This window comes from Trifolium pratense, linkage group LG5, assembly GCF_020283565.1.
Source record: "Trifolium pratense cultivar HEN17-A07 linkage group LG5, ARS_RC_1.1, whole genome shotgun sequence".
NCBI lineage: Eukaryota > Viridiplantae > Streptophyta > Magnoliopsida > Fabales > Fabaceae > Trifolium > Trifolium pratense.
In genome coordinates, this window is record NC_060063.1 from 36,323,750 (window position 1) to 36,346,452 (window position 22,703).

The 22,703-nt window shown below is 36.9% G+C and overlaps 4 protein-coding genes and 1 long non-coding RNA gene across 7 annotated transcripts; 1 reads left to right on the forward strand and 4 right to left on the reverse strand.

Moving 5' to 3' along the window:
• The first annotated feature begins 239 nt into the window (after positions 1-239).
• LOC123886545 (splicing regulatory glutamine/lysine-rich protein 1-like) lies at positions 240-1,082 on the forward strand. Its single transcript, XM_045935853.1, has one exon. The coding sequence runs from the start codon at positions 240-242 to the stop codon at positions 1,080-1,082; it is 843 nt and encodes a 280-aa protein (XP_045791809.1).
• A 1,036-nt stretch (positions 1,083-2,118) lies between these two features.
• LOC123886546 lies at positions 2,119-3,273 on the reverse strand. Its single transcript, XM_045935854.1, has one exon. The coding sequence runs from the start codon at positions 3,271-3,273 to the stop codon at positions 2,119-2,121; it is 1,155 nt and encodes a 384-aa protein (XP_045791810.1).
• A 2,394-nt stretch (positions 3,274-5,667) lies between these two features.
• LOC123887136 lies at positions 5,668-9,061 on the reverse strand. 3 transcript variants are annotated; one of them, XR_006801362.1, is made up of 6 exons: positions 8,546-9,061; positions 8,245-8,342; positions 8,058-8,101; positions 7,384-7,464; positions 6,673-6,874; positions 5,668-5,891 (listed from the first exon to the last, which is right to left on the reverse strand). It is a non-coding gene; the product is annotated as an uncharacterized LOC123887136 (long non-coding RNA). The 3 variants fall into 3 exon arrangements; XR_006801363.1 differs by lacking the exon at positions 8,546-9,061 and adding an exon at positions 6,913-7,011 and having other exon boundaries at positions 6,673-6,814; positions 8,245-8,519; XR_006801361.1 differs by lacking the exon at positions 8,546-9,061 and having other exon boundaries at positions 8,245-8,514.
• A 4,101-nt stretch (positions 9,062-13,162) lies between these two features.
• On the reverse strand, positions 13,163-16,329 carry LOC123886547 (O-fucosyltransferase 35-like). Its single transcript, XM_045935855.1, has 6 exons — positions 16,235-16,329; positions 15,273-15,440; positions 14,532-14,664; positions 14,109-14,341; positions 13,775-14,010; positions 13,163-13,691 (listed from the first exon to the last, which is right to left on the reverse strand). The coding sequence occupies exons 1-5, from the start codon at positions 16,327-16,329 to the stop codon at positions 13,800-13,802; spliced, it is 840 nt and encodes a 279-aa protein (XP_045791811.1). The 3' UTR covers positions 13,163-13,691; positions 13,775-13,799.
• A 2,609-nt stretch (positions 16,330-18,938) lies between these two features.
• Positions 18,939-20,000, reverse strand: LOC123886548. Its single transcript, XM_045935856.1, has one exon. It carries the CDS (start codon positions 19,998-20,000, stop codon positions 18,939-18,941), a length of 1,062 nt encoding a protein of 353 aa, XP_045791812.1.
• Positions 20,001-22,703: the final 2,703 nt, after the last annotated feature.

Consider the following 22,703-nt stretch of genomic DNA (forward strand, 5'->3'; position numbering starts at 1 on the left):
ATTTTTATAGAATCTAACTAATAAATACAAAAGTTTTAGTAAAAAAGATATACTCCTTTAAACTTTTGTCAAAAAAAAAAAAATTACTTTTTATAATTAATAAGAAACATTTTTTTTTTAAGCAAATTAATAAGAAACTTCCCTAAATAGAAATATATAAATATGTGGACACTCATTCATTCCACTGCACACTTTTTATAGAGACAAACTTTGTTATCTTTTTCAGCGGAGCAACAACAATGATAACATATCATATCAAGATCACACTCTTTGTACCATGCAATGAAATCAAAGATGTTCCAAGCACTAGTGAAGTCTCTTCTAACACTGCAAATTATCTTCCAAAAGTAAAAGTTGAAGGTGATGAAACTATGGTGAATGATGTGGCTGAGATCAAATTTGATGACCATGAGAATCAACTTAGTGATCGAGATGTAGAAACTTTGAGGAAGAGTAGAAGACTCCCAAAACCCTCAATGAAAGCATTAGAAGCTGTTGTTGATAAGTACGAAGAGGAGACACGTTCCAAGAGCAGGCGAGGTGTAGAAACTCCTAGGAAGAGTAGAAGACCCGCAAAACCATCAATGAAAACACTACAGGGTGTTGTTGATAAGTACGAAAAGGAGACAAGTCGCAAGAGGAGGCAAGATGTAGAAACTTTGAGGAAGAGCAGAAGACCCCGAAAACCATCAACAAAAGTATTAGAAGCTATTGTTGATAAGTTCGAGGAGACAAGTTGCAAGAGGAGGCGAGATGCAGAAACTTTGAGGAAGAGTAGAAGACTCTCAAAACCATCAATGAAAGCATTAGAAGCTGTTGCTGATAAGTATGAAAAGGAGACACGTTGCAAGAGGAGGCGAGGTGTAGAAGCTTTGAGGAAGAGCAGAAGACCTGCAAAACCATCAACGAAAGCACTAGAGGATGTTGTCGACAAGTACGAAGAGGATACACGTTCCAAGAGCAGGCGAGGAGTAGAAACTCTGAGGAAGAGTAGAAGACTCCCAAAACCATCGACGAAAGCACTAGAAGCTGTTGTTGATAAGTATGAAGAGGAGACAAGTTGCAAGAGGAGGCGAGTGTAAGGTTTACAATGCATAATGAATATGACAAACTGATAAAAGTCATTCTTGTAGTTTATTTCCTTTTACGTGTTTTTTTTTTTTTTTTCTTTTTGTTACTGGGATTCGATCACATCCGTCGGACAATTTGCAATATGTTACTGGAATTTTTTATTTGGTTTGTTTATGATTTTTCTTATTTGGTTTTGTTACTTAGAATTTGATCACTAACTAATTCCACTCCTCACCGATCCATGTGGTATATCTAATTATCAAGACATGTAAAAAGTCCCAGTTGTTCAATAAAAGATTATAGCCATTGACTAATATACAGTTCACTTCTAAATCATATGTTGAGCTCTTACACCTTAGTGGCTCAAGAGTCAAGACAACAACAATGTTCAATGCATAATGTAGTCACATAAAATCCATAACATGCAAAAATATGTCAATGACAGTTAATCAAATACCTATGGACAAAAGGTAAAGACAACAAGCAGCAACCACAACCACAATACATAAGGTCAGACTACGCCATAATCCTAACTGCAAGTGTTTTAAAAAATTGCAGTCCACAACCACAATTACTTCCTTAACAATGTTGAAAAGTACACAACTACCGTATTTATTTACGACTGCATTTTTTCACAATTGTTTTCACTTTCGGTATTTGAAATGTAACCACAGTTTGCAACTGCACCGCTACTTGAAACCATTTTGAATCCAAGAATCTATTCTAGTATAGCTGGAATTCATGCAATAGATTATTAGACTAAACAAACATGGCGAGAGAAATTACTATCACAAAAAAGTATTCATGCCCATAAGTGCAAGCTAAAATCAACTTTCACATGAATTACTAGCCAATTATTAAGACTTATATACATCGCGGTATTGAAAAAGGTTAACAAATTTAAAAACAAAACCAACATTTGTGTAAGTAGGAAATGCAAAACGTTAACTAAACTATCTCAAACTAGCTCCAATCAAGTCCTGAACAAGTATTCAAATCGAATATGGAACACGATAACAAATTAAGGCTAAATACCTGAAAACTTGATCATGACATGCCGGTTTTGTCCCTGGTTTGTGCAAGACTCAATTTTTCTTCATAAAGCTTTAATAGATAAGATGTCTCCTCCTTAAAACGTTTTATACACGTATCAAGAAACACCTGCTCAGACACTACAAATGGACAAGTTAAGCTTGCATCCTTTTTTCGCAAACCTTTCTTCAGCAGAAATTGCACAACTGAGGCCCTTGGAATGATACTTTTTTCCAAACTATTCGATAAAACCGACGGTCCTTTTGCAAGGGCAAGCGCATCCCAACCCAATTGATTGACCCAAAAGCTCATCACTAAATTAATTTTATTAATGGATACCAACATACAGTGAGGTTTCTTTCTAAATGCTTCATGAGCATCTTCATCAGACCACCCCCACTTCTTAAAAGCATCGACTTTTTCTTTCCACAATGTTTTGTTTACAGTTAGTTTGGCTTCCAACGCTACACCAAAAGTTGTTTTTGAAGGATTAAACCCTAAATTCTTTAATTCCTCCACTAAATTCAGCATCTCACATTTCAGGAGTACCCAACTATTCCTCCGAAGCAATTTTGCAATGCTCGAGTCTGCAACTCCATTCTCAACCAAGATTGTGATGTTGTGTGGCACACGATGGTCACAAAGTAAAGCTGGATATCGTATTGCACTAGCAATAATGTCCATGTCTGATTGCAAGAATCTATAAAGCAATTCATAGGTTGGGACTATATGATTCTCCACGCTTGTAGACAAGATTCTGGGATTCTTACTGACAAGGTTAACAATGTCAGAGTTAGAAGCACCTTTGGAGAGTAAAAATTGAAACTTTGGCAATACCCTTATGGAGGGGTTGCAGGAAAGTAGCCCTGGTAACTTTGCAATGATATCGCGAAGTTGGGAGTTAGAGAAACCATTGGTTCTAAAGAATGTGATAACAGAATCAGGTTTTTGGGCAGTCTTAAAACTAAGATGGTAGGTTGAGCAATGTTTGGATGCAGATTGTGGGGAGAACCCAAAATTGTTTATGAGGTAGGAGACTGCAAAAGTGGTTGAATCTGAAGTGTTGGTGCAAAAATGTGGAGAAAATGGTGATGGGTATTGGTAAGGTTTTGGTGGGAAAGTTAGGTTTTTGAGATAGAGAAAAGTTCTATGAAGATTTGTAGTTAACATTTAAAGGAAGAATCAAACGAATTGAACAATGTGAGAGAGAAATCAAACGAAACAATGCATGAATCAAAGAATAAAACCCTAAACCCTATATGATAGGAACAGGTAAATGAAAGGAAAAGATAATGATTTGAAAAATTTGAACCCTAATTCCGATTGATTTCAAAGTTTATTGCAGAAAATTTGTTACCTGTTAGTTAGTTTAGTGTGAAACCAAATGGAAGCTGGAAGCTGAAGGAAGAATGAAGCTCCTCCTATTTGGAGAAGAATAGCGCAGGTTTTGAAAGTATAAGGAAAACTTAATGGATCGTGTTATTGTTTTTTTTTTTTTTTCTTCTTCTTTCATAACGATAACGAGGTGGGATCGAACCCAGAACTTATAATATACTAGTGACTTAGGGGAGAAGTTATTATACATAAGTGTAATCTTTATGCATGGTACATAAGTCAATAACATCCATTAGATTGAGCATCCACATGTAATAATCCTAGCCAATCTCAACTCACACACTCACACCCCCCAAATTTCTCACGTACCCCCCAAATTACTCGCACACCCCCAAATTTCTCGTGCACCCCCCAAATTTCTCATGCACCCCCAATTTATCGCGCACCCCCAAATTTCTAGCGCACCCCCCAAAAATTTTCACGCACCCCCAGATGACTTGTGCGCCCAATTTTTTTTTAACCCCCCATATTTCAAGCCTAAACCATTTTGCTGTGGCAATGGTTTCAAAAATATACACTCCAAAACCATTAAGTGCATAAGATGGTTTTGAAGTACAACCTATAATTAGAATCATAATTGTTTTTTTTTGGTACAATTATAATCATTATTTAAAACCAGTTAAATGGTTTCAGATAGTTATACACTAAAACCATTTGTATTGTAAAATGGTTTTATGTGTGTTTTTATGGTTTCAAAAATTCTGGAAACCATTATGCTGGTTAAATGGTTTCAGATAGTTATACACTGAAACCATTTGTATTGTAAAATGGTTTTATGTGTGTTTTTATGGTTTTAAAAATTCTGGAAACCATTATGTTGGTTAAATGGTTTCAGATAGTTATACACTAAAACCATTTGTATTGTAAAATGGTTTTATGTGTGTTTATATGGTTTTAAAAATTCTGGAAACCATTATGTTGGTTAAATGGTTTCAGATAGTTATACACTGAAACCATTTGTATTGTAAAATGGTTTTATGTGTGTTTATATGGTTTTAAAAATTCTGGAAACCATTATGTTGGTTAAATGGTTTCAAATCACAATTATTGTTTGTATTCTAATTATAGGGTTGTACTCTAAAACCATCTTATACACTTAATGGTTTTGGAGTGCATATCTCTGAAACCATTCCCACAACAAAATGGTTTAGGCTAGAAATGTGGAGGGGACCAAAAAAATAAAATTGGGGGGCAAAAGTCATATTGGGGGTGTGCGAGAAATTTTGGGGGTGCATGAGAAATTTGGGGGTGCATGAGAAATTTGGGGGTGCACAAGTAATTTGGGGGGTGCATGAGAAATTTGGGGGTGTGCTAGTAATTTGGGGGGTGCACAAGTAATTTGGGGGGTTCACTAAGTAACTTATGCATGGTGCATAAGGATAGCTTATGTATAATAACCATCCCCGTGACTTAGGATCGTGTTATTATTTTTTGTTTACAATGAACTTGGATCGAACCTAGGACTTATAACGTACTCCCCAAATCTCTCACCACCAGACCAAACCTATAAAACTTAATCAATATTGATTTGATTAAAATAATAATAATAATAATAATAATAATAATAATAATAATAATAATAATAATAATAATAATAATAATAATAATAATAATAATAATAATAATAATAAAAGGGTTGTGGGTCGGGGAATATTTTATGATATTGTATTTTTTTTAGAATTTTAAAAAAAAATTAATTCCATAAAAAAAATTGTATTACCTCAAAATATTTTTTTGGTATAAGATGAAGAAAAAAGGAAAAGACAAAAAGAAAATTATCTAAAAAAAATAGTCTCACTAGTATCAGCTAGCATGAGACACTAGTACAGAAAACACTTTTTACATCTGGCCAAAACCCCATTTTACATCTGACCCCAGTCAGAGGTAGACGTACAAGAAGTAGTAAGTTTACGCTTTTTACATCTGACATTCGCCAGATGTAAAAGTATCCTCTTTTACCTCTGTTCTCGTGTTTCAGCTGACCAAATTTTTTTTTAATTAAATTGGACCTTTTACATCTGACCAAGTCACCAGATGTGAAATAGTAACTTTATTTATTTTATTTTTTCAAAATCCTGCTTTTTTTTTTTCTTATATTTTAAATCCTATTTTGTAATTAAAAAAAACCAAAATAGCATTACAATTCAACATTCAACCAAAATACAATTACATTCAACCAAGTCATTACAATTCAAATAAAATACCAAGTCTTACAATTCAAGCAAAATACCAACAATCCAAAATGTTATAACATTCGAGCAAAATACAAGTCATTACAATTCAAAACATCCTAATTAATGTGAATCCATTGTAACATCACACAAATTAACCTAGCTAGCTCCTAAGCTTCATCATCGGCAACATCATAATCATGCGATGTAAACCTCCAGCACCTGCAACCATTAAGAAGATAAAAATAAACATCAGCGCTAGACATTATGTTACTTCCTTATACTTCACAGCATGATCCCTTTACTATAAAAAATAAACAACCATATTCTCTTCAAACTGTGTGTGAGAATGGAAGATGGGAGACAAAAATGTTAAGGTAGACACTAGTGGCTTAAGGTTTGCTGAACAAGCTAGCTTTATATTTGAACTTCACTATAACCAACTAGGTAAGTTTGCAGCTATTTATTTATTTTATTTTTCCTGTGGTCAAAACTATATCTTAATCTAATAAAAATTTACTGCCAAACAAGCACCAAAATTAGCTAAGCATTCAAAACTAAAATAATTAGTGGCAAAACAACCATACTTCAAGTTCAAGCTAGATAAGTTAATGCACACTCTATAACACACTTTTGATATTGTATTAAACAAAATCACGCGGATACCACTAAATCACATTATGTTTCATTCCCTATTTCGTGGGACACAATTCTATACTAAAGAGATTCCCGTGAATTTTACCTAATAATAAGTGTGCAAGAGAGTATTGCTTTGCTCTTTAAGTTATTTCATGTTGTTGCCAATATCCAGAAAGGAAAAATAAAATGACTGAAGACCCATGCAGTGAACTAAACACAGTATCCAGTTAACTACATTTGGTCCATTTGTAAATGTATTGCAGCTTGTGTTATAATGTTGTTGCTATGATTATTATTACTATACTCTACAATCTACACAGAAAAATTAAAAGAATGTGCATAGCTATAAGTATTGACATCTCACCTTGCTAGACATCACCCAGAAACGAACTTTACAATAATGAAGACGGAGTTAAAAAGTATAAGAGGGACTCGTAGGTACTGAGTTGCGTAAATGAGACCTATAATCTGGCCTTTGAAAGACTTTGTCCTGCCTCCTGAAAAATCTGATAAGCCCCATCCTCTAAGGTTACCAATGATTTTATTATAACGGCTGAAAATTCATCCTGCATAATTGCATACAAATTCGATCAAATATACTAACCTAACAAATGTTTCAAGCTTGCATCTTCATGGTTCTCTAACTTATCCCTGGATACAGATTTCAAAGTACTTGAATCTGCATTATTTGGAGTACTACATGCTGCAGAAGTTGAAATTTCCTCATTAGTTTGTCTAATCTCTTGAGTAGAGCCACAAAATGGTGGAGCACTCAGATAGTTTTCCATTTTGAAAATTTTCATGGCATAAAACACAGTTAGGCTAATTCCAGCAGGCCAAGATAATACATCTATAAAGCACAAACACACACACCAATAATAATTTGAGAAAGTAAAATATTTGAATGTAACCACATGGTCGGTGGCAACATCGGACACTGACCGGACATGCCTTAAATCTAAAATGCTGGTGCTACATTAGTACTTCATTCATTCAGAGAAAGTAGTGCCAAGTACTTAAAAACCAAAATTGAAATGAAAAAAATTGCAGAAAAATTTCTTAGGATATTTCATACCTTTTCTGCAGAACTTTGCACATAGAAGTATCCCCTGGTAACATATAAGCCTTACTTTTTGGAAGAGAACCATTGATACTACTTCCTACTTGTTTTAGTTGTTTGAGTTAGTTTAGGAATTAGGCTTTGTAGCCCTTGTGATAGTTAGGTTTAGTTAGGGTGTTAATTGGTAGTTATCCTTTTGTAACTTTGGAGGTCTATATAAGGATGCCCAAGTGTAGCTCGGAGGTTAGGATTTATTTTGTTTATTTGACTAGATTACCGGTGTTTCTTCTCAAAAAACCTAGCAGTTAGTAAGCAAGTAGAATTAAAGACACCAGAAAGTGAAATTTGTGGACTAGAGAAAGCAGAGTTAAGGTCTCTAAAACACTTCAGTGTAGTTCATTCATTCAATTCCAATAGGGAATTCTTTTCTTTCCTTCTCTCAAATCTAGTTCTTATCAAACTGACAATATCTTTCTTTTATTATATCGAAACCACAGTTTAAAATACGTCTATCGTTGCTCAGCACAAACTACCAGAAGTATAAAAATATCGGACCTTTACACAATTCAACCACAAACCTACCTCAAATCAACACAGCAAGTGAAACACACCCCGTGACCTTGCATTTCATTAGCAGCACTCCTCATCACCGGATCTCTCGATGAATGACACTTCCTTCTAATGAACACAATGTAGTTTTTTTAGGCAGAATTCAACTCAAAATCATCACATTCTTACAACAAACAACACAACAACAAAAACAATAACAAAACAACATCAGCAAAAAAAAATCACAACTTTTCAAGTAATAAGGATAATTAAAAGAAATCCATTATGATAAAAACATGAAAAACAGTAATGAGTGAAGAATAATACCTCTCTGACCCATCTAAATGGGTTTTTGTCAAGTCCTTCAGTGAACATCTTGACCTAACCAAATCAACCCTTCGATGCAAATGCACTACCAATTAAACCTAAAAAAAGAAGCTTTATGCATAAAAATAGAATGAATAGTGATTGAAGCCAAATTGAACAAAATATCACTGAACTCAAAAACCCAACTAAATATGAATAAATTATCACTGAACTCAAAAACCCAAATTGAACAAAATATCACTGAACTCAAAATATCACTCAAAAAAATAATTCATAATTCATGAGTAAATTAGGGTTTGACCTTTTCTCTAGGTTTCAGCTAGAGATGACAGAGATGTGTTTCAGCCTTCAATTTGTGTTTAACTGGGTTTTGGAATTTCCGTTTCAGCCATCAATTCATGTTTCAGTGAGACAGAGAGACGACAGAGATGAGCGAGTACGTGAGATCAGTGAGAGAGAAGACGAGATCGATCGTGAGAGAGATGAGGCCGCCGAGTTCGAGTGAGATCTGAGAGAGAAGATGAGATCGATCGTGAGAGATGAGGCCGGTCGCTAGGGTTCGAGTGAGCAGTGAGAGATGAAGGAGATCGTGTGAGAGATGTTGCTGTGAGACCAATTATTAATCACTTGAAGTCTTTTTACATCCGGGGATATTATGGTCATATGTGAAATTATTTTAGACAATTTTTACCATAATTACAGGATTGCCACCGCGTTTAGCTTTGCATCTGGGGATATTGTGGCTAGATGTAAAACGTTTTGTCTATATATTTTTCACATCTGTGGATATTGAAACCAGATGAAAAGACTACTCCATATAGCATTTTACATCTGACATATGCTCGTCAGATGTAAACTACTTGTGTAATATGTCATATTTGTACTAGTGAGAAGACTCATTTCATCCGGTAGTTTTAGTAGATTTTGGATTGAAAATTGTCAACTTGATAATAAAAATTGCAATCATTTAATTTAGACTCGATTTCAATCATTTATATTTTGGTGAACACTCTGGTACAGTGTTCAAAACCTGTTGGCGCCACGTCACTTCTTCTCACCACGTCATGTTGTCTCGCCATCTCGCCTACTGAGTCTTCATGGATCACTTTTGATTGGGCTTTGCTAATTTTGGATTTATTGGGCCTAATTAAATTTCCTTCTAGTCCATTGTCTGGTCCACAGCCCCCCAAACACGAAAATTTTTCATCCCACCCACTCACTTTCTCACCTACCCTTTGTTTTTCCATTTTTTCCCTTGGTCAAAAAATTCGGAACGCGTTTTCCGAATTTTTTTAGTTCAAATTTGGAAAAAATTCGGAAAACACATTCCGAAATTGTTTTTAAAGGCAAAAAAAATTCGGAAAACGCGTTCCGAATTTTTTGACCAAGGGCAAAAATGGAAAAATAGGGGGTGGGTGAGAAAGTGAGTGGGTGGGATGAGAAATTTTCCCCAAGCACGAAGCTCGGTGAGGTGAAGTGCTTTCATGAGAATTGAACACACGTTCCTATTGCATCTCTGAAGGTAAAAAATTTAGCACGTTTTTCACATCCTTCTTGCACGTTCTTTCGCGCGCCATTTGAAAAACCACCTGCACGTTCTTTGTCGCGCCCTTTGAAGGAGATAACTGCCATTAGTGTTTCCCACTAACCCACTTCTGAAATCCCACGATGTATGCTTATCTTCCTATAAATTCAACGCTTCAAGTTGCATTTGAATCACCACTTTCCAAACAACCAAACTCACAAAAAAATTCTAGGTTATTGCAGCTATGGATTCTTCATTCGAGTGTGGTCAATCTCCGGCCTCGCCAGTTATTAAGAGACTCTGTCGTATGCTTTGTATTGATATGGAAGAGTTGATGGAGAACTTCGATGATTTTTCTGAGTTTGTGAAGGAACTGAACGATTACACATGAAGGTTGAACAAGGAGGAGAAACGCTTTCTGGATAGCGTTCTCCGCCTTCAGAAGGGGATAACTTTTGATGCTTCCTTTGTCATTGTTGTGGAGAATGTGAAGGAATGCCACACAGAGGTGTCTGAAGCCGTGAACAATCAGATTGATATTGTGAAAGAAACCATGGAGGTCCAAGAAGAGATTTTGGGAATATATTTCAACGAGGAGAAGTGGGAGTCTCAGAAGAATGAAGCTGAGAAAATGAAAAAAGATTATGAGGATAAGCTGGAAAAGGTAAAGGATAGCTATGCCGCCACAAAGAAGAAACTTAAGGAAAATGTTGCTGCTCAAGGCAAGCAAATTTCCAACTTAATGAAGGAGAATAAGGAGGCGGTGTCTACTGTTGAGGCCTTGGGTAAGGAGAAAGCCCAACTGAAAAGTGACATCAACGATCTCCAACTTTCCGCCGTCGTGCAGCATGATAAGGGCTTCTCGTTTGCCTTGGAACAGATAAAAATTCTTTTCCCTGACTTGGACGTAGAACGCCTGGGCGAACTTGATGATATGAAGCGGATCGTTGATGGGAAACTTGTCCCTTATACTCCTCACCAATAGTTTTAATTATGCTTTTTGAAATAGTTCTTGTACGCCCTTATGTGGCTTTTTACTTTGTTTCTGTAATATGCCCTCTGTGGCATCGAACATCACGCCCTTCTGAGGCTTTAATTTGATTTTGTAACTCGCCCTTAGTGGCCTTGACATCATGCCCTTCTGAGGCTTTCATTTGAATCTTGTATGAATAATTGTTGTGCTCCATTTGATATCGTTTTATCTTTATCCTTGCACCTGCAATATTCTTACAATTAGGAATCATTTTGCGAATAACTTTATACTGTTGCCTTTTTGGCAATTGCAAATGATTTGGTGCCATGATGAGTCGCCTATCTCTGCTGTATTTAAAACTTTGTTGTTGGTGTTGTTAATGACCTCGCCTTTTTTTGTATTGCTGAATCTGAAATGGGTGATGGCCACAGAGATTTCATTTCACATGGAGTTTCCCGTCATATGTGATGGCCAGGGCGTTTTATAGCGCCTGGAGTTTCCTATGTACATTTTTGGTCCAGAGTCGGGTGGCCTTTTTTGGTCCAAAGCCGGGTGGCCTTTTTTGGTCCAGAGCCGGTTGACCTTTTCTTCTGGTCCAGAGCCGGGTGGCCTTTTTTGGTCCAGAGCCGGTTGGCCTTTATTCTTGGGTAAGAGCCCTCAACTTAATGAGGTTGACCTTGAATTTTCATTGGTTCAGAGACCGCAACTTAATCAGGTTGACCTTTGATTTATTTGGTTCAGAGCCCGCAACTTAATCAGGTTGACCTTGAATTTTCATTGGTTCAAAGCCTGCAACTTAATCAGGGTGACCTTTGATTTATTTGGTTCAGAGCCTGCAACTTAATCAGGTTTACCTTGAATTTTCATTGGTTCAGAGCCTGCAACTTAATCAGGTTGACCTTTGATTTATTTGGTTCAGAGTCCACAACTTAATCAGGTTGACCTTTGATTTATTTTTATTTTTTTTGTGTGGTCATAATTGTAACCACTAGTGCAGAAAGGGGATTCCACTACTGGCCAAAAGGACTTTCCACTACTGGTCGTGGCAGTAGTGAATGCTGGCGTCGTTGTAAGTCCACACTTTCCACGTCGGGTCTTTTAATACCCGTCGTGGTATCCTAATTTCTTCTTTAATTATTATTTAAAATTATGTAGATTCCACGTCGGTTTTTCCAATTACCCGTAGTGGTATGTATGGGATTCCACGTCGGTTATAATTAATACCAGTAGTGGTATGTATGGTTTCAAATTTTTTTAATATAAATCATGGGGATTCCACTACGGGTATTTACACATATCCGTAGTGGTATGTATGGTTTTCCAGTTTATTTTAAAGAAATGGGGATTCCACGTCGGTTTTAATGAATACCAGTAGTGGTATGTATGGTTTTCACGACTGTTAAACTGAATATCAGTAGTGGTATGTTTGATTTTTTTTTTAATTTTTGCTTCCTGTACCATTTTTAGGCATCACAAACAGACCATAAATATTGGTACCTCTTTTTATGCTTCTTGTAATAACTAGACTTTGGCACTCAAAGTAACCAAATTGAGAAGATCTATTAACACTAAAAACATTATACACTAACATGATTCAAGACAATGTGAGTCTACACATAAAGGAATACTTTGTTCATATGGCTAAAATTGCAAGTCTTATACAAAAATCTACCATCGGAAGGGCTATCATTAGCACTGTATATTGCCCCCCGGAACAAAAGAAAAAACAAAGAAATGAAAGAACACCAACATATATCTACATTTTACACATCATCCACAGTTCACAATACATTTGTGAGATCCTTATCCAAGCATCAACTAGCATAATATTTACCAAAGTCCTCTCGAAGTCCTAGTACAGATATGTAGCAAGCTGGATGCATATGACATGCATGCTATAGTTTGAGGGGGAGTCTTGAATGTAACTAATATGTCTGTGATTGTTTCCTACGCCCTTTTTTATTCTATGCTATGGAAGTTTCATAAATAGAACCAATTTCACAATGTCATCTCTTACAATCCCCAAGTTTTAGGGATTCATTTATTCTATACATTGTGTTCATATAAATAAGAGTATGTGGTACTTTTCTACTGCTAAATGCTAGAAACTTAATAGATCGCTCTAAGCTTTAAAATGATAAAATCATGTCAGTATTAAATTAACCCTTGATAAACCACTGCATTAGAAACCATTACTCACCCCCAAAATACCAGATACAAAACAATTTATACGCAAATCTTGAATGCAATCATAGTCTTAAATAAACCACTGCCACTGCATTAGAAACTATTACACATAAGAAAATACCAGAAACAGAACAATTTATACACAAATGGTGAATGCATCAATCAGATAACTTGTGATATGAAGAGGAAATAATATTGTGAACCTGAACTTGCATTCCTAAAAGGAAAAGTAATATGAGAAGCCAAAGTGCAAATCAGTGCAAATCAGATCAAATCATTATAGAGATGGATTCGAGCTGCATTGTTAACGCAGTGCAAATCAGATCATTATAGAGATGGATTCAAGCTCCATTGTTAACGCAATGCTAAAACGAAAGTACAAATATGTGGTTAATTCTGTAATGAATGGTTAATGGATATACCATATGTAAACACACATTAGTAATCAACATAATTTCATTAACCACGACATCAAACATGATTAACCATAATTTTTAGGTGTTGAATCTACATGTAGGTAAACACTAAAATACCATGATATAAAGACCTAATACTTGCCTAAAATACCATAAATTTTAACCACCAACAGCCAATAGACCTACCCAAAACACATGAGTCCCTATGCAATCAAAATAAGGCAAACACATCCATAGTAGCAAATTCCATAATTATGAATGCTAACAAAAACACTCACCCCACTGATATACGCCTGCTGCAACATTAATTCCCGGTGAAAGCAGTTTCATCAACCAAACCTCCAATCTAAGAAGCAGGGGTTGTTTCAGTCAAGAAATTATGATCCAAAATAAAATTATGAAGCTTAAAGAAACCATTTTTCAAGTTACCAGTTAGGAATAGAACCATAGAGGATTATTGAAGTGATGGAAAACCAAGTGCTTTAAGTAATAAGGAAGTTTCCCTTGGAGTTAACGGACAACCTCCAAGCAATCTCCTTTCAGTCCCGTTAATCTCTTTTTCCTTCCAGTGACCGACTTCATATCGCATCCGTCTCAGTTCTTCATCTTCTTTTGCAGTCAAATTGTGGCTGCAGCCGGTAAATGCAAGCATATCCTTCTCATATCTATAACAAAGAAGAGATCGTAAGGTGATTAGAAATGGAACATTTATTTGAAGCAATTGATCTTACAAATGTATTACAATATTGTGATTGTAACTTGCCTTAAATGAAGGGCAAGATAAGGATTTCCATTCTGCTGCATTCTAGATACCAATTTGTTTCCGAATTCTTCAATTGGAGCTGAATATTTCAATGCTCTGTAATTTACACGGCATCTTAGTTTCTGTATGGATTTTGGAATGCCGTTGTTAGCAAGCCGTGAATCGGTATGTGTGAAATAGATAACTTTGTGTTGATTTAGGAGGGGAAGAACTTCGGTCTTGTAATAAGGAACCTGAAAATAAGCATAAGCACTATGTATATTCATTGACCGTAATCCGAAGCATCGGTAAAAGAGGATGCAATTATATGATGTGCAAAATATGTTGGCATTGACACAAAGCGTCTAAATAAATTATGATGACACAACAAGAATGTGGTAAATCAATTAATCAACATATTTTGAGCACACAAGCTATGGTTACCTTAGACCAAGATATTGGAGTTTTTGAGAAAGGGTGAATTCCGGCAAAGGCAGGTGGTAATGTCTCTACTATGTGGACATCATCCTTCAATGTATCAATAAAATGCTTCCAGTCAAACAAATCCTTAAAGCCACTGCAAATATATTGAAACAAAAGTTGTACACCAAAAAGATATTGAATGAGAGAATATTTAAGCTGAAAACTAATTACTTGATAGCAAAAGGGAGAAAATATATATTAGAGAGATTAAGAAAACTAATTAGAGCTTTCTGACATCTGCACTCTTCCCTTAACTGATGATTGTCTAAAGAAAAGGTTTTGATTGTAGGATTGAAATTGATGGCATAGTTTTAAAATAATGCTGCAAGAGTACCAACAAAATAAAGCTATATTTCTACGACATTTCTTGCACATACTTAATAGTCTTTAGTTCTGTGCTATATACCATGCTTTTTAAACAAGTCTATCGCTTAAAAATTTACTTTGAGGCATTTCATCGAACAGTTCACGTGCACGATCAAGATGAAAACTTTTAACAAGCCCATCAATCATAGCATTATAAGAAACAACATCTCTATAAGAACATTCACAGAACACCTTATGGGCATCGTTTACACGATCATTAACCGAGTAAACACGGATAACCGAGTTAAGCACAAACAAATCAGCAAGAAAACCGAATCTTAACACTGTTATGATTAAATTAGATAAAGAGAAATTTGGAGGAAGAATTGAACGTACCGAAAGTAAACTCGTTCTGGAGAAGAAGAAGTTCGTCGTTCCGATTGTGAAGTTCGTCGTTCCGATTGTGCCCTAATTTGAGAGATGATTGGGAATGACGAAGAAGATGATTGATGATTGATGACCTTGTGAAACTCGTTCTGGAGAAGATGATAAGAAAACTTCGTTCTTCAATTCGTTCTGCGCGAAACGTTGTTAAGGGAATTGGGAATGAATGAATGAACAAATGAACATACTCTGCGCTATACATTCTAAGTTAAGGGATTCCACTACGGGTGAATACCAAATCAGAAGTGAAATCCAATTAAAACAAATTTCAACGTAATTACAACATTGCCACCGTGTCTACTTTTCACTACTGATTTAAGAAAACCAGTAGTGAAATCCCTTGTCTATGAACTTTTCACTACTGGTATACAAATATCCGTAGTGGAATCCTTTGGTCAAATGTATTTCACTACTGGTATTCACATACCAGTAGTGGAATCTCTTAGCCAAAAGTCCATTTTCTACTAGTGAACACATGGTTAACCTTTTCGATTACAAACCCAAATATGCAGTTAATTATTATATAAATTAACAATGAGATATTGAATGCAATGAGCCTCAATAAAAACTCTTGTTTTCTCAAGAGAAAAGAGTGTCTCATTGCTCTTTTATTCTCTGCAAATAAGTTTTGATACATCAAAGGTTCAACAATAATAATATATGAAAAATAAAACAAATGAAAATGATACCGCCATAGGCGGCTTGTTGCGGCGCTCCTCGCCTAGCTGTAATAAAACTTCAAATTTGTAATATTCCATGTTCTGGGTAAGACTCCTCCTTCCATCGTCTTTAAACGGTATGCTCCTCATTCAAAGATTTCGTGAATGCGAATGGGGCCTTCCCAGTTAGCCGCAAATTTTCCTCCTTTATCTTTCTCCATAGGTCTTTTTAGTACTAAGTCACATTCTCTGAACCTTCTTTGTATGACTCGTGAATTGTATCGCCTTGTTGCTCTCTGCTTTGTGGCGATTTCTCTGAAATGTGCCCTTTCTCTCTTTTCTTCAATCATGTCAAGGTTTTCTTCTAGGGCTATGTTATTTTCATATAAGGTTGTCGTCTCTCTACGCTAACTTGGTGGGTCTATCTCAACTGGGATCATTGCATCTGAACCATAAACCATTGTAAACGATGCTTCTCCCATTGAGGACTGAGGCGTGGTATGGTACGACCATAAAATGGGCAAGATATGAGCTACCCAAGCATCGCCTTTACTAGCTAGTCTTCGTTTCAAAGCTCTCAATATGACTTTGTTGGCGGATTCAACTTGACCATTTGCTTGAGGATGTTCAACTGATATAAAAGTGTTTTGGATTCCCTTTCCACGACAAAATTCAATGACCTTCTCAATGGCAAATTGAGTGTCATTGTCTGATACTATGTATTTTGGCAATCCAAACCTGCAGATGATCATTTTCCAATAGAACCTCTTAACTTGATCTGTCGAAACACTGGACACTGGTTCTGCCTCTATCTATTTGGTGAAGTAGTCCATAGCAACAATATTCCACCTTGTTTGCTTATAATCAATGGGAAATGGACCCACGATATCAACTCCCCACATGAAGAATGGCCAAGGAGATAAGACAGATTTCAAAGGTTCTCCAAGAGCGTGATGTAAATCAGCGTGACGCTGACATTTGACACAATTCCTAACATACATGGTGGTGTCGTCATGTAGATTTGGCAAGTAGAAATCTGCCCTTAGGATTTTTCCTACTAATGATATTGATCCAATGTGACTTCCACAGGATCCTTCATGTACTTCTTCCATAATCCGCTTCGCCTCCTCTTCGCCGACACACAACAACATGGGCGAGGCAAATCCTCTTTTGTATAACTTGTCACCAACCATGGAATGCCAAGCCGCCATCTTCCTTATTTTGAAAGCCTTTTCTTTCTCACTTGGTAATTCATCTTTCTGTAAGTAGTGGATTATTAGTGACCTTCAATCTTCCTCTTCTATCACCATCATAACCGCTGCTACATCAATGTTAGGGGTTGAAATAGTTTCCTGGATAACAGTTATGTGGCTTCCTTGTCTCTTTGTGCTTGCCAATTTGGACAACAAATCAGCTCTTGTATTTTGCTCTCGGGGAACATAGACCAACTCAAAAGAATTAAAATGTTTGGCTAACCTTTGAACTCCTTCAAAATACTTAATCAATTGTGGTTCTTTGGTTTGAAATTTTCCTGAAACTTGGTTTGTAACTAGATGGGAATCACTCATGGCTCTTAAGTCCTTTACCTCCATTTCTTTTGCCAATTTCATTCCAGCAATTAACGCCTCGTATTCAGCTTGGTTGTTGTTGGCTTTAAAGGTGAAACGTAACGGTTGTTCGATCATTACGCCATTTGGACCCTCTAGTACTACACCAGCCCCACTGCCTCTTGCCTCTTATATTTGAGGCTCCGTCCACCGATAAAATCCATGGTGAGGTTTTTTCCGCCGTTGGTGGAGTGGACATCTCTAAAACAAAATCATCTAACATTTGTGATTTAATGGCTCCTCTTGGAGAAAAAGTGAGGTCAAATTCTGACAATTCTATGGACCATGCCACCATTCTTCCAGCCAAGTCTGGCTTTCTTAGGACGTTCTTTATAGGATAGTTTGTCCTAACTACGACCTTGTGACTTTGAAAATATTGCCTTGGTTTTCTGGCCGAAACTACTATTGCAAGGGATAATCTTTCTATCCTTTGATTCCTCACTTCTTCTCCTCTTAGGGTTCTACTAACAAAATAAACGGGCTTCTCTTCACCCTCTACTTCTTGAACTAAAACTGAGCTTAAGGCTCTATCAGAAACTGCTAGATAAAGGTAAAGAGTATTGCCTGGTATTGGGCGTGTCAGGATTGGAGGTGACGCCAAAAATTCCTTCAGCTGCTTGAATGATTCTTCGCATTGAGGAGTTCATGAGAATCTCTCACTTTTCTTCAAAGATGTGAAGAAGTGAAAAGCCTTCTCGCCTGCACACGACAAAAATCTAGACAACACTACTATCTTTCCTGTCAATTGTTGAACTTCCTTCACAGAGGAAGGACTTCTCATATCAATTATAGCTTGACATTTCTCAGGATTCGCTTCTATCCCTCTGTTGGTAAGCATAAAACCTAGGAACTTTCCTACTTGTACACCAAAAGAGCATTTTGCAGGATTCAACCTCATGTTGTATTTTCTAACTGAGTTCAAAATGTCAGCCAGATCTTGATCGTGCTCGCCCTCTTCCATTGTTTTCACCACCATGTCATCAATTTAAACTTCTAGATTTTTCCCTATTTGCTCGGTGAAGACACTATCCATCAACCATTGGTATGTCGCCCATGCATTTTTCAATCCAAAAGACATGACATTATAGTAATAATTGCAAGTATTGGACATGAAGGCTGTATGAGGGGCATCCATGGGGTTCATTCTGATTTGATTTTAACCAGAATAAGCATCCATGAAACATAGTATGTTGCACCCAGAAGCGCCATCTTTTAGCCTGCCAATGTTGGGCAATGGGTATGGTTCTTTTGGACACGCCTTGTTCAGATCCGTGAAATCCACGCACATTCTCCACTTCCCGTTAGCTTTCTTTACCATGACCATGTTCGCCAACCAAGATGGATACTTTATCTCATTCAGGAATAGATGGGAAAGGTGGGTGCCTGATAAGGTATGTTTCAGAGATGGCGCGTCGAACAAACCGCTTCCTAGTAGAATTTGATTCGCCTCCTCCTGAAAATCCTCCAGCAATAGTGTTGATGGAGACTCTCGCTTTGGGCGGTTCTTCTCTACCCTCTGATGAATCCCGCGGTTCTGGCCTAGGAACCTTTGGCACAACGACTCGCCCTTGTGCCGCATCCTCGATAAACTTTCTCAAGTGACCGCTTTTAATAAACTCCTCGATAAGATCTCTTAGTCGAAAACACTTCTCCGTCGAGTGCCCTCTACAATGATGATAGGCGCACCAAGCATCACTGTCAGGTCCCATCAAAGCGCCTCTATCCCTAGAGGGAGGAAAGTTATCTAAATCGGTGGCGAGAATTTCCTTCAATACATGCACTTTGGCTTTGTTCAAAGGCGTGTACTCCTTGAAGGAGGGATAGTCTTTGACTTCGCGCCTTGGTAGTTGGTAATAAGGGTTTCCCTGGCATCTTTCCCATGACGCCTCTTGTTGGCCTCCATACCTTTGTCGCTGATGGTCAGGAGCCTTTCCGTTACGGTTGACGTATTCTTTTTCCTTGGCATATCTCTGCCTCTTCTCTGCGTTACTTTCTTCTCCCTTGATATAACATTCTGCTATCTTGTTTATTTCTTGCATCGAAGATGCAGGCTTTTGGGCTAAGGATTCATTGAAGTGTCCCACCCTTAGCCCGTTGTGAAAAGCCGCTACGAACATTTCTTGGTTAGGATTCGAAACCTTTATGGTGGCTTCGCTAAATCTAGCCAAGTAATCACGCAATGACTCTGCGTGGTTTTGGCAAATTGAAAAGAGGCTAGTTGATGTGACTTTCACATGTTTTGATCCAGCAAATTGATGGATGAATTTCTTTTGGAAGTCAGCATAACTTTCAATAGAATTTTTTGGAAGATTCATGTACCAGCGTAACGCTGCGTCTTTGAATGTTCCAGACAACAATTTGCACTTTAAATGCTCTGGGGCATTTATTATGGCAGTTTGCGTGCCTACCGCCATTAGGTGTCCTAATGGATCTGTTTTTCCATGAAGTAAGGAAGGTGAGGGACCTTGATTCCTTCTAGGACTTGAGTTTCCCATAAGTGTTGCGCTAAAGGCTGAGAGTCAACAACACCTTCTCCTTCTTCCTCCTCTGAAGCTCTTTTTGCTCTCTCACGTTCTTCCGCTCTCTCTGCCTCAATGGCCGCCATCTGGGTTTGTAAACGTCGAATTTCGAGGACGGCGGCTTGCAGGGTTGCAGCGTTAGAGTTATCATGATTGCTATGATCTCCAGCCATGTGAAGATGTTCTTCTTTTCGTCTAGATTGATGTGGTAGGCTGGGAAAAATGTTTTTACCTCAGCTCCATGGTGGGTGCCAAAATGTTCTGGGGAACAGTCAAGGGGGGTTATATTATTAATAATGTGATTATAAATTTACATCAATTGATCAATAATGGACTGATAAAAAATGTGATCATTTTTACAATGAATATATGAAGCTATTTATATGTTGTGAGTTCCTTCTTCTCCAAGTTTAGTCTCCTGATTCTTCGGCCACCACCGTCTTCTCCGGCGAGCTAGCGCAAGAGTAGGGGTGGTTATTCTTTCCTTCGTCCTCAAGCTATGTAAGGTCATGGGGGTGATGGTTTCTTCCACGTGAAGCTAAGCAGTTGACAGTTTGGGAGAAGAAGATATTTTGGGCGCGACACAGTGTTCAAAACCTGTTGGCGCCACGACACTTCTTCTTGCCACGTCATGTTGTCTCGCCATCTCGCCTACTGAGTCTTCATGGATCACTTTTGATTGTGCTTTGCTAATGTTGGATTTATTGGGCCTAATTAAATTTCCTTCTAGTCCATTGCCCGATCCAAAAACTATCATGAATAAACAAAGGGACCTGATGCCAATAATTGAACATACTTAAAGATAAACCATGATTTGCTAGAGAATCAGCCACCTTGTTTCCTTCTCTAAAAATATGTGTGATTATGCCATTTATCTGTTTAAGTAACTCCATAGCATTCTGCCATCTATTTCTCAAGGACCAAGTTACATGCTTATTAGGATTAGAAACTGCCAAAACCACTGATGCAGAATCTGTTTCCAGCCATAGATTATTCCAATTCAAATGATGAGCAATTTCAATAGCCCTAATAGCTTCACACAGCTCAACTTGATAAGAAGTAATGAATCACAAAGGTTCGGCAAAGCAAAGAAGAAGACCTGATGCATTGTTTCTGAAAACTCCACCACAAGCAGATAAACCAGGATTGCCTTTAGAGGCTCCATCAATATTACATTTAGTCCAGTTAAGTAAAGGGGGATGCCAAACAATCTCCTTAATCACAGGAGGCCTAGGATGATGAATCTTAACTTTGAAATGTTTTAAAATAGTGAAGTCTCTTATAGAGCTAGAAGAGACTTTGTTAGTTATATTCCCACTCAAAGAAGTGTTGGCTATAATCATAGGGATTGCAGATTTCCAAGAAATGAGCTTGCTATTGAATCTGACTTGGTTTCTGACAAACCAAATAGTGTTGAGCAGGTTGATCAAAGCAGCGGTAACTGAAACTCTATATTGGCGGGACCAATTCATATCACAAATTTTCCAAATATCATCCATAGATGTAAATTGCAGAACTAAATTAATGCAGTTAGCAAACCAAGACCAAATTTTGACCACAAAATCACATTCAAAAAAGAGAGGAAAAATGGATTCAACATTATTGTTGCAAAGATTGCACATTGATGGAAGAGAGCATTGTAACACCCGAACCCATTAATGCCTTTATTATGGCTTAAAAATTTCTTTTCTCAAAAACGACGCAGCGGATAAAATAAAGTTCTAGACTTAAATCAATTGATTGATAAATTGTTGGTTCGAGATATTACACTCCTCTTTACGAAAATAATACTAAGTTAATTAATTAGTAAAACTCGCTTTATACAGAATAAATCTTCTTTATAAAGATACACTTTCCAAAGTAAATACAAATAGTCATGAAGATTCTATATACTAAATACAACCCTTTCCCGTGTCACAATCAGAGCAGAGCTTCACCGAAGACTCGACATCGATAACCACAAAACCTGTGAATCTGGACTCCCAACGGTCCAGCACATAACACATAAAAGAGAGTTAGATAACATACTCAAAATATACAAGTGTAAGTAACTGATACTTAAACACTTCATCACAAATCAAGCATATTCTAACTCATGCATATACTTCATTTATCACATCTAATTAGGAGTTAAAACCTAATTGTACTCACACTTCATTTAAGCATACATCATTAGTCCCATTTAATTATAAGCTACAAAAAGTTATAATCAAATATTAATCATAATTCACAAGATATTGAAGCCAATTACATTTAAAATCATCGGACAATCAACACATACAACAAGTTTAAAACACATAGACAATTATCACAAATTCCAAACATATGTGTCACATATTAAATATCAAATAATGTACACATATCCTAATGCAATCTAATGCCACAATCTTCATGCTATGTCCCGTAGACATATCTAATGCATGTGGTACCATCTTCTTTATTAGAGTATCTCACCTCTAATATCCTTCTTTATCGGATAAATATAATCCGATATCCTTCTTTATTGGAATATCCAATATCACATATATTCATGAATGCATGTATGTATTTCATGAATTCACTCACAATCAATAGCATTAAGCTCTTTATTTACTAATG

Coding starts and splice junctions, on each gene's coding strand:
- LOC123886545 (XM_045935853.1), top strand. CDS start 240: ATGATAACATATCATATCAAGATCACACTCTTTGTACCATGCAATGAA.
- LOC123886546 (XM_045935854.1), bottom strand. CDS start 3,273: ATGTTAACTACAAATCTTCATAGAACTTTTCTCTATCTCAAAAACCTA.
- LOC123886547 (XM_045935855.1), bottom strand. CDS start 16,329: ATGATTGAAGAAAAGAGAGAAAGGGCACATTTCAGAGAAATCGCCACA. Junction 15,441..16,234: donor TCACGAGTCATACAAAGAAG/GTTCAGAGAATG, acceptor AACGAATTGAAG/AACGAAGTTTTCTTATCATC. Junction 14,342..14,531: donor CTCCAATATCTTGGTCTAAG/GTAACCATAGCT, acceptor GCTTATTTTCAG/GTTCCTTATTACAAGACCGA.
- LOC123886548 (XM_045935856.1), bottom strand. CDS start 20,000: ATGGCGGTAGGCACGCAAACTGCCATAATAAATGCCCCAGAGCATTTA.